The sequence below is a fragment of the Urocampus carinirostris genome, chromosome 15, assembly GCF_059441175.1.
Source record: "Urocampus carinirostris isolate Australia breed hairy pipefish chromosome 15, RoL_Ucar_1.0, whole genome shotgun sequence".
NCBI lineage: Eukaryota > Metazoa > Chordata > Actinopteri > Syngnathiformes > Syngnathidae > Urocampus > Urocampus carinirostris.
Window position 1 is genome coordinate 7,716,999 of NC_142363.1, and position 13,422 is coordinate 7,730,420.

Here is a 13,422-nt window from a genome sequence, read left to right on the forward strand (position 1 = left end):
TGTCATGATTAGTACAATTTGTTCTTCTTTGCCGTTATCACTTGATGGCAATTGCGGGTCATGCATTTCACACCTAGGCCTTAAAAGTACTACGTCTGAATAAATCCAACACTTGACAAATTTATGGCTATAAAACATTTACAACAGCTATAGCTGTAAAATATCTAAAATGCATCCAAAAATCCATCCATTATCTGCACTGCTTATCCTTTGTAGGGTCGCTGGAGCACATCTCAGCTGTCTTTTGGCAGTGAACTGGGGACAACCTAAACTGGTTGCCATCCAGTCGCAGGGCACACAGAGAGACAACCATTCACCCGCTCATTCATAGCTGGGGAGAATTTGGACCAGCCATTAAGCTGACATGCATGTCTTTTGGAATGTAGGAGGAAACCCACGCACGCACGGGGAGAATATGCAAACTCTGCACAGGAAAGCTAGGAGATGGATTTGATCCCATGACCTCAGAACTGTGCTACGGACGCGCTAAATTGCACTATCATGTAGGAAAATAGCCAAATTTTATCAAATCCTTTTTATTCGTGCACAAAATCCACCCTTCTTTTTTTCCTCAAGAACATTTCAATGTACTCTGTCGTACAGATTATCCGTGTTCTTCAGGCCATCAAGAAGCTATTCTCTATTGCCATCGAAGCTAATGCTGAAAGTCTAGTCTAGGCTTTTGTATTTGCGGCATATGTTTTATTCGAATCAGGGCCAAAGAAACATTTTTTGACAAATATCTCTGTACTTACTTATTCTGACAGCTAAGTGGAAAAATACCAATTCGTTAAAATTGATAAAGGAAGTAACAATTTAAGTTTCATGGTTCATTTTTAAAAATAGACTGATTCTATTGATGCATTTCACAACAAAGAACTGTAAAGCCCTATGTCAATCAATATTCTTATGTTATCCATGTCACATGCATTTTGGGAAGTTTTACCTTTTCACCTTTTCAATATCTGACTGAACTTAACTGAATGTCAGTGTGTGTGTGTGTGTGTCTGTGTGTGCTTTTCTCCTTTAGGAGGCAACATTTCTGTGTTAATATTGTTACAGGATACACTTTTCTAATAAAGTGATGGAGCTGGTTCTGCAATTACAAAATAATTGACCTACACTTACGGTTTTGTGCAGATATAAAATATGCTTAACACATGTAAATTCCTAATGCAAACATGCTGATATTGAGTTTTGACAAAGTATGCAAGTACTGTATACCTATGGACGTTTTGGATGTAAAACAGTGAAGTTGTTGTTGACTAACAACCACAAAATTGGTTATTTTATTAACAATTTCCTTCTTTACCAATCCAAAATAAGATTACTATACATTCAGTACATGCATCAAATTGCTTCTGGTTGTAAATGCATATATGTGTAGTAGTATCAGTGATAGAACCGTGCATGTAAAAATCATAAAAGTAACTGTCCACGTTCATCTCTAAGCGATTTTCAGAGATTAAGATAATGTTAGAAAATCAAATCCCAGATTGTAAACTCACCAGGAGCAGACAGGTTGTACTCGTGTGGATAAGCGTGAGTGAGGAAGGCGGTAATAGAAAACCGGTATTTCTCTGAGGCTGCACAGCAGATTTGATCTCTGCAGCGCTTCTTACGTCACTATAAAAAAAATAAATGAAGGAGAAGAAAACAAACCAGAAAAACAATCTGCCTTGATTTTACGTGTTGTTGCCTGGTGAAATATTCCAACTGCCCTGACTTGTTGGCTATGTCGCAACTTGTTCTTCTTGTAAACAAACACACATGATCAGAATAGTAAAGTTGAATGACTTAAAACTACATTAATTGTTGTGAAGTAAAAATCAAATTGCATGCCTTAACAAGTCAACTTTCACTTCCATTACTTGGGAGGTCAATTCAGGCCAAACAGAGAAAGTCTTGTCAAGACAAGCATTATGTGTTAAACTGATTGTTCTGTCTCGTTATGCAATGAGGGCTGCGACTTTAAACCGATTACTCAAACGATTCGAACAGGAGGATACTTTTTTTTTCTTACATTTAGCATGAAGCAGATATACTTATGAGGCAAATGATGATTAAAACCAAACAAATGGGTACAATGAAAAGTAGATCTTTCATAGGACACCAATTACACACAGTGCTCAGTCAGTAAAGACAAAAAGCTACACTAAAACCTCTGACAGTTTTTATTTGGTGGGGGCACATAAAATTTGTGGGGACGAAAAAAAAATTGATGGTAACACTTCACATTTGTCCATGAAGAAAAACTGCGACTTATCAGCGTGATTGGGTTGTAATGTCTTTAATTTATTTGGCTTCAAGCTCTCCGCTGTTAACAAAGCAAACACACAAGTTTTTGCTTCGTCTCCCTCCAAGGTCAGAGTGAAGTGGTATCGGAAGACACTTTTGTTCGTCTCTTTACCCCGTCTCTCTTCTCCCGTCTCAGTATAAGTGAACTATATTTTTTTCATTTGGTCACTTGAGAACTTGCTACACTTTGTGTCTACAATTCACACTCAATGCTTATACTCTGTGCTAAATGTACTGCGTGGAGGCCAAATGTAAACAAAACACTCCAAGCCACAGCCCTAGTGTCCGGAGGGGCAATTGCACTTTAATATAGGAAAGTGAAAAATAAAAAAAGGCCCCAAACGACAGAGCCTTGCGCCCTCTCCCCTAAGGGGGACCCACCCCACTATTTGAGAACCACTACTGTAAACCAAGAAAAGGCTCATTAGCAGTAGTTCAAGGAGCCCTTAACCGCCTGGGTTGTTGCAGATCTGGAAAGCTTTCTCTACTGTTGACAGTTCCTGGCCTATTTTTGGGTTGTGGCAACGTTGGCACCAGTACATTCCTTAATGTTGTCGGCTCCGTTATTTTTTGGTCTGCCTCTCCTCCTGGAAGAGTGAAAAAAAAAAACAAAGATATGCATTTTGTGACGTACTGTACGTTTAGTGGTCATCTGCAAAGTCTGTAACAAAAGTACTTAATGTTATGCAAAAAAATAAAATAGAACGGTTTTAACAAATTATATTGGTTGTTTCAATTGTTTAAACAACTGAATTTTGTTCTTCAGATAGAATGTATCAAATTGAAATTACGTTTGTCAGGCACACTCTGACATAAATCTGAAGCTTTCTTTTATAGCAAAATATACGCTTATGAAATGTACATTGCATGTCCTCAAAACCATATTGGCTTAAATATTACTTCAATTTTACTGAGGCGAGTCAGATTTGTTTCATTAAACTGTCCGACGTGCTTTTTAAATGTTCGTGTGTCATGGAGTTACTGCCATGATACGTGAGGCCCGCTTTGCAAACCATAATGCCAATGATGTCAGAGAGACCCAAGTACATTGCAGGCAGAGACAAACAAAAAAGGATGTGATCGATAAAAAAATTAGACTCACTATTGAGAAAGGAGAGTAGAACCAGGACTGCCGAGGAGGGGAATCTTGGGAGAGAAACTTGAGGACGTGCTCTTAAGGGTTAAAAGTCCTATTATATTCGAAGAATATCTTACCTGGCAAAAACAATCTTGGAATAGGAAGCTTTCGTCTTGGCAAGGGGAATATCTTGAGCAGAGTACTAAGACAGTTCCGCAACATAGAGTGGGAGAGCGGTTTATTTATAGAAGAGGATGGCTAATAACAAATGGGAGCACCAGGACCAGGGAATGGAAAGAGTGACTGGAAAAATCGAGCAATGCCGCTATCTCTTGGAGAAGGGGAGGGACTGCAGGCACTGAACAATTACACACTTTGCAAGTTGACTTTTTATCCACAGTATCTGGGCTGATGCTCCCAAACACAAAACGTTTTGGTACACATGTTTGATGTTGACACTGTCATTCTTTACTCTCAGCGACTCTCAGCAAAGATTTAATCCATGTAGAGATGTGTTACACTGTTTGAAAAAAATTTCTGGCAACAATATAAACACTCCCCTACTTATGAACATTCGAGTTATGAAAAAAGGTAGATACGAATATTTTTTTCAGGATGTCGAAAAATATCTGGACATTGTTGTGAGTTAGATTTTGTATTGTGCACACCTTTTTGCAAGTACAGGACAATACTGGAGTGCTTCTTTCCGCCACTACCAGTGTGTGGCGCTGTGAGAGCTCACCACTCATCCACCCCGAAAAAGATATTTACTTCTTCTAACTAGTTCGTGCGTAAACATACTACATATACTGTACTGTATCTTTAGCACACTTAGTACTTTTAACGTTTTTATTGTTCAATATATACATTCTATATGGTTGGTGTAAAGTGTAAAGAAGAGGCAAGACGTTTCCTTTAAAATTAAAGTGGAATAAGAAAGCTTGATCTGGTTGAGAAAATGGTTGGATCACTTTTTTCTGGCCACTTTCTACCACGGAGGAGGAAGTCGCCTAACTCTTGAAGCTCATCTTCCAAAGGTAAGTTAAACTTACCTTTATTTATCTTTATAGAGCATTAAATGAATTATTAAATGTTTATCTTTAGTACAAAACAATACAGGTTACTTATACAAGACTTAAACATACTTATATAAACCTACATGCATACACAATATAGCACTGAAGCAACTTACGAACAGATTCAACTTACGTTCGTTAGTAGGGTTATTATCGATTTTTGCCAACAACGATGATTAATGGTTGCAGCCCTATTGCTATACTATCCGCAAACCCAGTGGTAGTTAAGGTGGTTCTTGGACGCATTTACTTTGCTATTCTATTTTTCTGCAGACCAAGATGCGCATTTTGGAATTTATTTTTTTCTGTATTTTGAGCTTCACCCTTTTGAATATGAGACACATCCATCTTTGCATTTTTGTTGGTATAAGAACAGGGTTGGTCACAACCGTGGTAGCAAAGGCATCACACTGATTAATCTTTACATTGTATTATTCATTTTCCTAGGAATCTTTTTTTTTTATATGTTGCTTTGCATAGAGATACTGGGATCTCATTGTTCAACCATATAATGACAATAAAGACTAAAAAAGTAAAGACTGTTTTTCTTTTAGCTCTTCACACTCCTTTATAGATGAAAATCTGCTCCCCTCTGCGGCTTGCTATAAGGTCCTTTTTCAACCTCCAAGTTATGCTACAATAAAAAAATAACGACCAAAATGCACCTTTTCTTCTCAATTTTGTGCACAGCATTTGACAATGTTATTGGGTCTACCCTTCACAGCAAGATGTCGGACAATAATACCAGCTCCCTCTAAGTGAGTCCATTGTTAGGTCAAATGAATACAAATCTCTTGATTGAGCATTTAAAAAAATGCACGTTATATGATAGTTCAAGTATTTTTGCTTGTTATTAAAATCAATGTTGTTTTTTAATGTCGTTTTTTTTACACTCTGAAGAACTAAATAATACACAGTGTCCCTTTAAGTAAAAACTGTGGGATAAATCAATGTGAATGGTAGGCTACAAATAGCCTTAGGCTACTTGGACTTGCCCCCCTATAATTGATAGCATTAGTGTGATTCCACATGATTGTCATCTGCACAATAAGTAAAATTTGTACGCACACATAAACACACCCACACAAACAAAAAACGACCACACCCGCACGCAGATGCACACATAGAGTGCCAGGTTTTCTAAACCTAGAATTCACGCGTAAAAGTACGTTTGAAAGTATAGAGAATGGGTGTAGCACTCATTTTTGCTGAGTGGCCACATGGTGCACACTCTCAGTAAAAATATGAATAAATATTAAAAAGTGTAGAAAAGAGAAAATAAAAAAATAAAAAGTAGAGAAAAGAATAAACAAAAATTTAAAAATTACAGAAAAATAAAAGAAGGTACTAAAAAGTAATGAAAAGCATGGATAAATTAAAAGAGTTGGGAGAAGGTAGGAAAAAAACTGAAAGATAAACAAAAAAAAAAATGGGCTGAAAAGTAAGAAAAAGTTCTGAAAGTATTAAAACATATTTAAAGTACTGAAAGGTGTGAAAAGAACAAAATGTAGGGAAAAAGTACCGACAAGCAGTAAAAAGTATGACAAGGTAATACAGAGTATTGGAAATCAAAAAGTGAAACCATGTAAAAATGAAAAGAATTACTACAGAGTGTAAAGAAGTACGTAAAAGTAGTACTTAGAATTATTATTGAGAACTGAAATATATGGAAGAAGTAAATTATAGAAGAAGTAAAATCAAACTCATTTAGCTCAGGGCCACATGGTAGAAAAACACTTTTATGGGGGCCAGACTAGTAAAAAGGCATAAAAAGAAAATCACTTTTGAGCAGGCAACATGTTTATTTTGCCCTTTTCTATTCAAATCGCTTGTATTAAAACTGTTATGCACTCTACCATAAAGCTTATTTCAGCATAATAAGCTTTATGGTAGAGTGCATAACAGTTCTCAAAAGTGATTTATATACGGTGTGCATTACCGTTCGATTACATTCACAACAAATACAAAGACAGAATGGTTTAAATTGTATACATTCCCAACAAATGCAAGTCGAAGTGGTTTTGGTCATATCTTCGCCATCACATTCTCGAAAAATGATATAAAAGTGAGATAAAACGACGTAAAAGTGGTTATAGTAGCGAGGGGATGCAAATCTCGTCACATTTCTCGGCACAACACCGGGCTGTAAAAATCATAACCGCTCAAGACACAGTCCCGTGAAGATCAAGATTTCAGCTATGGCACTGAAGAAGCCAATATGTTATTATTGTAATAGTTTTTCATTTTTATTTTATTATCTTGTTATGAAATGAAAATAAATGTCAAGAAATAAAAATGGATTAAGACGAGGTCACTACGGTGACGGGGATCCATGTTCACCCCTTGACGTCTCGAGCTCAACTGACGTGTGCTCGGCAAATCGCGCTGTATATACGCGGAGAAAGGCGTTTGACCGTCACACACGTTACACACGCTAATTCACGTGATAACACTGCGATACAGGCGCAGAACAAACGTGCTATGACCGTGCTCCACCCACGATTACCCGCTAAAATTTCGTTCCGTGTCTGTACCGCGTCATTACCTCGTGTGAACCACGTGTGCCGCCCGCGGTTACACGTGGTCTAAAGTTTTGAGCAGCGCAAAACTTTTTGGCGCGGCCTACCGCGTGTGAATTTCCGACCGCGTGTAAAGCACGGCTGTATCTCGTCTGTATGGCGATCTCAAAGCGTCCAACAGCGTCTGCTTCACAGGCAGAAATTTCTGGCCGTGATTCAGCCTCGATACGCCCGTGAAAGGCTGTGTGACCGGGCCCTTAGGAGTGACAAGATTGCATAGATTTAGAATAGAATAGAATAGAATATACCTTTATTGTCATTGTTACAAAATGGGTTAACATATTGTGACAACGAAATTGGGCATGACACTCCAGTTTTACACATTCACAGTGAGGTATGAGCCAAGAAGATAAAGGAACAGAGAAGATAAGGTTATAAAACAAGGGGGATAAGGCTATAGTTATCATTGACATGGTATTTACACAAGAAATGTCGGCATGTGGGATGTTACATACAGTGTTGTCGTGATACCGTTGGTATCGTAAGGGTTGTGCAATATTGCATTTGGTGCAAAGTCATCATAGTGCAAAAAATAGTCAGCATATGCATTGGTGCAAACATAGACAACATAGTGCAGAAAAAAGGAAATGGTCAGACATTGTGCAAGGTGAGCAGTAAACGTAGTGCAGTCGACATGTGCAAGAACATAGACATTAGTACCATTATATTCGTATGAGGTAGTGTTGGCACAAGTTTTCAGGTTTTTTGTGCTGTGTCTGTTTTGAGCAGTGAACAAACATAGTGCAGACAGCATGTACGTGAGTACCATTTTACATTCGTGTGAGGTAGTTTTTTGCAACAGTTTTCAGTTTTTTTGTGCGGTGTCTGTTTAGGGTGGTAATGGCTGTGGGGAAGAAGCTGTCTCTGAGTCTGTTTGTTTTTGCTTTGTGTGACCTGTAGCGCTTGCCGGAAGGCAGCAGGTCGAAGAGGTGGTGGCCGGGGTGAGAAAAGTCCATGATGATGTTTTCTGCTCTGCTGAGGTAGCGAGAGCAGGCAATGTCCTCCAGACTGGGCAGAGAGCAGCCGACGATTCTCTGGGCTGTTTTGATGATCCTCTGGAGCTTTTTCCTGTCTGCTGCTGTGCACCCAGCATACCACACCGTGATGCAGTATGTTAGGATGCTCTCCACTGTGGCTTTGTAGAAGGACACCTGCAGCTGCTGTTTTAGGTTATTTTTCCTGAGCAATCTCAGGAAGTGCAGTCGCTGCTGGGCCTTCCCTACCACCGCTCTGGTGTTTGCAGACCAGGAGAGGTCGTCGGATATGTGCACACCCAGAAATTTGAAAGAGTGGACTCTCTCTACACAGTCTCCTTTTATGGTGAGTGGTGCTGGATTCCTGCCATTCCTTCTGAAATCCAGAATCAGTTCTTTTGTTTTTGTGGTGTTCAATATGAGGTGGTTTTCCGAACACCACGTTGAAAGTGACTCCACCTCATCCCTGTATGCCGCCTCGTCCCCTTCAGAGATGAGGCCGATCAAGGTGGTATCGTCAGCGAACTTAATTATAGTATTTGTGGGGTGGGTCGGTGAGCAGTCGGAGCTGTAGAGGGTGAAAAGCAGGGGGCTCAGTGCACAACCTTGGGGGGAGCCAGTGTTCAGTGTTAGGGTGGGAGAGACATGGGTACCGAGTTTCACCGACTGTGGGCGGTTGGAGAGGAAGTCCATTATCCAGTGGCAGATGGAGGGAGAGAGTCCTAGGTGTGCAAGTTTCTCCACCAGGATCTCCGGGATAATGGTGTTGAAGGCTGAGCTGAAGTCCAGAAAGAGCATTCTGACGTAGCTCCCCCGGTGGTCCAGGTGTTTCAGCACGGTGTGAAGTGCTGTGTTTATGGCGTCGTCAGTGGAGCGGTTTGCCCTGTAGGCAAACTGGTGGGGGTCCAGTGTGAGTGGCAGGGAGTTTTTGATGTGCCGGGACACTAACCTCTCGAAGCACTTCATGACCACAGGCGTAAGAGCTACAGGCCTGTAGTCGTTGAGGCTTTCCACTGCTGACTTTTTGGGGATGGGAATGATGGTGGAGGTTTTGAGGCAAGGTGGGACGGTCGCCTGTGACAGGGACCGGTTGAAGATGGTGGTGAAGACCCCAGCCAGCGGATTGGAACAGTCCCTGAGTACCCTCCCTGGTACTCCATCCGGGCCAGTTGCCTTCCTGGGGTTTATGGTATTCAGCGCACGCCTAACTTCGTGCTCCTGAAATGTGAGAGAGTTGCTGCTGGTTGTTGGTAGGTGTGATGTGGCTGTTTGTGGCCTACCAGCTTCAAAGCGAGCGAAGAACTGATTAAGGTCCTCAGCTAGTGAAGCCTCAGCCTCAACAGCTGCCAGGTTGTGGCCTCTGAAGTTGGAAGTTAGAAATGAAATTGTGAGAGACAGAACTGGAGTAGTCATGGAACTGAGGAAGCGTGTGGATAAGAGAGTACTCGGTTGGTTTGGATGAGGGGCAAATGTTGAAGTTGGATCTCCAGAGCAGAAGTCAATGAAAGGAGACCAAGAGGAAGGCCAGGATTGACGTTGATGGATGGTGTTATGAGTGCACTGTGTTGTGGCAAACAGACTTGCATTTGTAGTATAGAGTTACATACATTTAGAAATGATTGACATTGAAATTTCAGGAAGATCCTTGGCAAGACAGTTGAGACCTGCAAGGCCCTTCTTCAAGGACTCTCTGAGCAAACTGAGGCGAACAACATGTCCTAATAAGGTTACGACAGCATCTTCCGTGTTGATTACTGAGGACTAGGGCCGCCTTTTGGGTTGGGCTCAAACTGAAGCTATAAGAGCAGTGTTATGTCTGGAGTTCTCTGAGTTCTTTTGGGATGACGAAATAAAAGGCTCCCCCTCATGGCTGGCTCCCGATGTACTTATTCAATCACGAAAGAAGACTTAAAAGATTATCGAACCTACATTTTCTCCTACATTAAATGGCGCCCTAACGTGTTTTTTTTTGGGGCTCAAATCGACTTCTTATCGTGAGCGCTGCCCCGACGAGCGGTTGAGGTAAGGACAAGGTTTTTCTTTCCTTATTTTCGATTTGCTTGTCGGGGTAAGTAAAGTGCATTGGGGCCTGTGACGTGAGGGCTAAAATATGAAAATTCGTGCACGTGGATTTCCGTCTATAGTCAGGCCCAAGTTCGGACGGATGAGATACATAGACTGAGTTGAGAATTTTGTCCGACGGGATTCTGAGCTCAGAGAATCCTGTTTTTTGTGGGACATGGCTGCTTGAAAAAGAAAAAAGGCTAATTTACCTGGATAAAAGGTGCAGCGCCGTCGGTATTTGTAGATTTATAATTGTCTTGAGATCTGTGTAAAGACGGTGATGAGACGTCGTCATTTGCTGAAGTGACAGTTCGAGAGTGGACGATCTATATATGGTTAATACGGGGCATGTTTTATGTGTTTCCCTAGTCGATTGATGATTGGGAGTCGGACATGTAACCTTGCACTTAAGAAAAAGTGTGGTGCATGGAAGCTCGCCATTTTCTACAATCTGATAGGTTATACCGACGTTAGAAAAATGAGCAGTAATCAGATGTTGTATTATTAAGATATATTCGCATAGAACAAGCGATACGAAGAATGTGTGTGTGACATGAGTCAGGCTTGCGCTGACAGGTGTATTCTTTTACATTTTACGGTCTTGTATGTGCGTTAGAGTGTCTTTTTTGTGGGTTATTCTCGCCCCCACCGCTAACCCGCTTACCCCCACCACTCTCCGTCTTTCCCTGTGTGAGTTGAGCTCAACCGTGTGTATTCCCGCTCCGATCACCCCCACCCCACCCCCGGCTTTCCCCCGTCTTTCTCTCCTTTACTTTATGTAACGTTATGTTTGAGTCGTTTACGTTACGAAGGGAGTCATGGAAAATAAATAAAAGTGGAGGGATTACTTAATTCGTCCAGTGCTCCGTTTGCGTGTGGCCTTTTGATTTGTGAGATCTTGTTCCGATAAACGTGATAAGTATAGTTTGGGTAAATTGAGGAAACAATTTGGCAAGCATTTTCAAAAGACAATGAGGAGCAGATTACTCGATCTTGAGGAAGACCATGAAAAATTTAAGAATTTAATTGCTAAGGTGATGTCTTCATGGTCATTTAACCTAGACTAAACATCCGAGTTTGTAAACATGACCGATTTAACAGGATTCAGAAGTCAGACGGACTGTTGAAAAGGGCTGAAGATGGACAGAAAAACAAGCAAAGAGCAAACAAAGATGTTCACTCATCCGTTGTCTGCGCCGCTTGTCTACAGCAGGGTCGTGGGGACACTGGAGCACATCCAGGCTGTCCTCAAACAGTGAGCAGGGGGCAATCTGAACTGATTGCAGCCAGTTTCGAGGAGAAAGAGGTAGACAACTGGGCACCAAGGTCAGTGTGGCACTGATAAAGCTCATGGCACATTCCTGCAGCGGATTACGAGTGGAACGTCACAATGGACTGAGCCAGACGGCCAAGGCCGTCGACGGGGCGGTGATAACGAACAACGCGAGTCTGCATTGAATCACGCTAGAATCTTGTTGATTGACGTAGTGTTTACAAATCTGAGGAATATTGATACGTTTGGATTGTGAATTATTTTATTTTTAACACAGAAATACTGCTAAAATTGTATTTTGAATCTGCTTTCCAGGAAATCGGTGATGTGTCTCCAGATGCAGGAGCATCAGGAGGATTATTAAGGAGAATAGGGAACAGGGGAATACCTTTGACTTTATATCAGATACAATTGCACAATTTGAAAATATTATGCAAGGGGGAGGTGTGAAATAGCTGGAGAAATAAGGGTGTAGGTCTCCGTATTTACAGGCCACGGTAGACGGAGTGCTCAACCAACATATGAAATTTGTGCAGAGAATAATAATAATAGGAGGAATAGGAAGGAGTAATAGGAATAATAGGAGCAGTGCCATCAAAAGATCTAGGTGCGGAAGCAGTAATTAGGTTTTTGATTAGAGAAGTTATTCCGCGATTTGGCATACCGTCAGAAATAAGCTTGGATAACGGTGCGGCATTCGTTCAAAAGGTCGTGAAGGGCATCTTACAAAGCCTACACATTAAACAACGGTTCGGTGGGGTTTATCAACAAAGTCAAGGGATGGTGGAAAAGAGTAAATGGAAATTAAAATCAAAGATAAACAAGATCTTTGTGAGTACTAGGCTCAACTGAGGGGATGCGCTACAGTTAGCGCTGATGAGTGATCGCATGCAAACTCATTGGATCACGCATTTAACACCGCATGAAATGCTAACAGGCAGACCAGCGCCGCATCTGGGAGGTCCCTATAAGGGGCCGCCACTTGAGCAACTACAAACTGAACTGAGAGACTGAATGAGACAATTGACGGCTGTCATCTACTGGCTGGTTAAGAGACAAGAGTCCAGGGTCGAACAACCATTTGAAAAGACGTCCCAGGGGATCTCGTCTACAACAAGGTTTCAACGAAAGTGGAACCATCCGAGGCGTGAGGGACCGTACACCGTCGTGAGGGCAACGCTGGCCGCAGTCCAGGTCGAGGGTAGCTCAACATGGTACCATCTGAACCGCGGTACCACGGCTCACGCTGCCACCGTCAACGAGACCAAGCAAGATCAACAGGAGCTCGAGAAATCGCAGCGGCGAATGGAAATTGCGGATCCGAAAGTGCAGCCGGAGATCCAAAAAGCGACGCTGCAGTTGCAGACCATGACGCATCATAGGGACAGCAGCCCGGTTAAGTGTGACACTACTGTACAACATGCCAAAACGGTTGAGGATTTGGAAAGTACAAGTACATTTTACCTCATGAAGGGCTCACTGGCCCTGAGGTATGGAAGCTCGAAAGTACCAAAATTAAAATACCAAAATTAAAATATTACAGGAAAAGGAAAAAAAAAAAAGTGAGATATGACGAAAATGTGTAAAGTATAATTTTTAAAAATATGGTGTCATAAGAAACATGCACTCGAAATATTATAAAGGGACAGTGTGTATAAATTGACCCCAAGAAGTCTCTGCATTGTGGAGTGCAACTGAAATAAAAGTGCGTAACAGGATAAATAAGGAGAGTCACAGTGCCCAAAGAAGCACTATTTTCTTCTAATTATTGTGTCATATCCACTGCCTCTAGGTGATGCTCATGTTATGGAAAACTCCAGTAACTCCAGTTTACAGTCACGTGGTCACACCAGCAGTCCCTGTTTTGGATGTAAATTGCTAAAAATAATTTATAAGAAAGCTGATTAAACAATTTAGGTTCACTATCGAGACATTTTTTAATAGAAACTCACAGGAAAAAAAAACCTTAACCCAAAACGAACGTTTTATTCAGGAGCTGTAGCAAAGCAACTCAAACATTTTGATTGGGTAAGTGTTAGGAACTATAAACAGGACATGCGCACTTTTACTCCATTGCCCA

The 13,422-nt window shown here is 41.3% G+C and overlaps 1 protein-coding gene across 1 annotated transcript in view; it reads right to left on the reverse strand.

Moving 5' to 3' along the window:
* Positions 1 to 7,264: 7,264 nt before the first annotated feature.
* Positions 7,265 to 13,422, reverse strand: part of LOC148351438 (calpain-9-like) — a 33,954-nt gene continuing 27,796 nt past the window's right edge. Inside the window, 2 exon segments of the mRNA XM_088354948.1 lie at positions 7,265 to 8,573; positions 8,659 to 8,727. Of these exon segments, the coding sequence (XP_088211074.1) occupies positions 7,802 to 8,573; positions 8,659 to 8,727 (841 nt within the window). The 3' untranslated portion in view covers positions 7,265 to 7,801.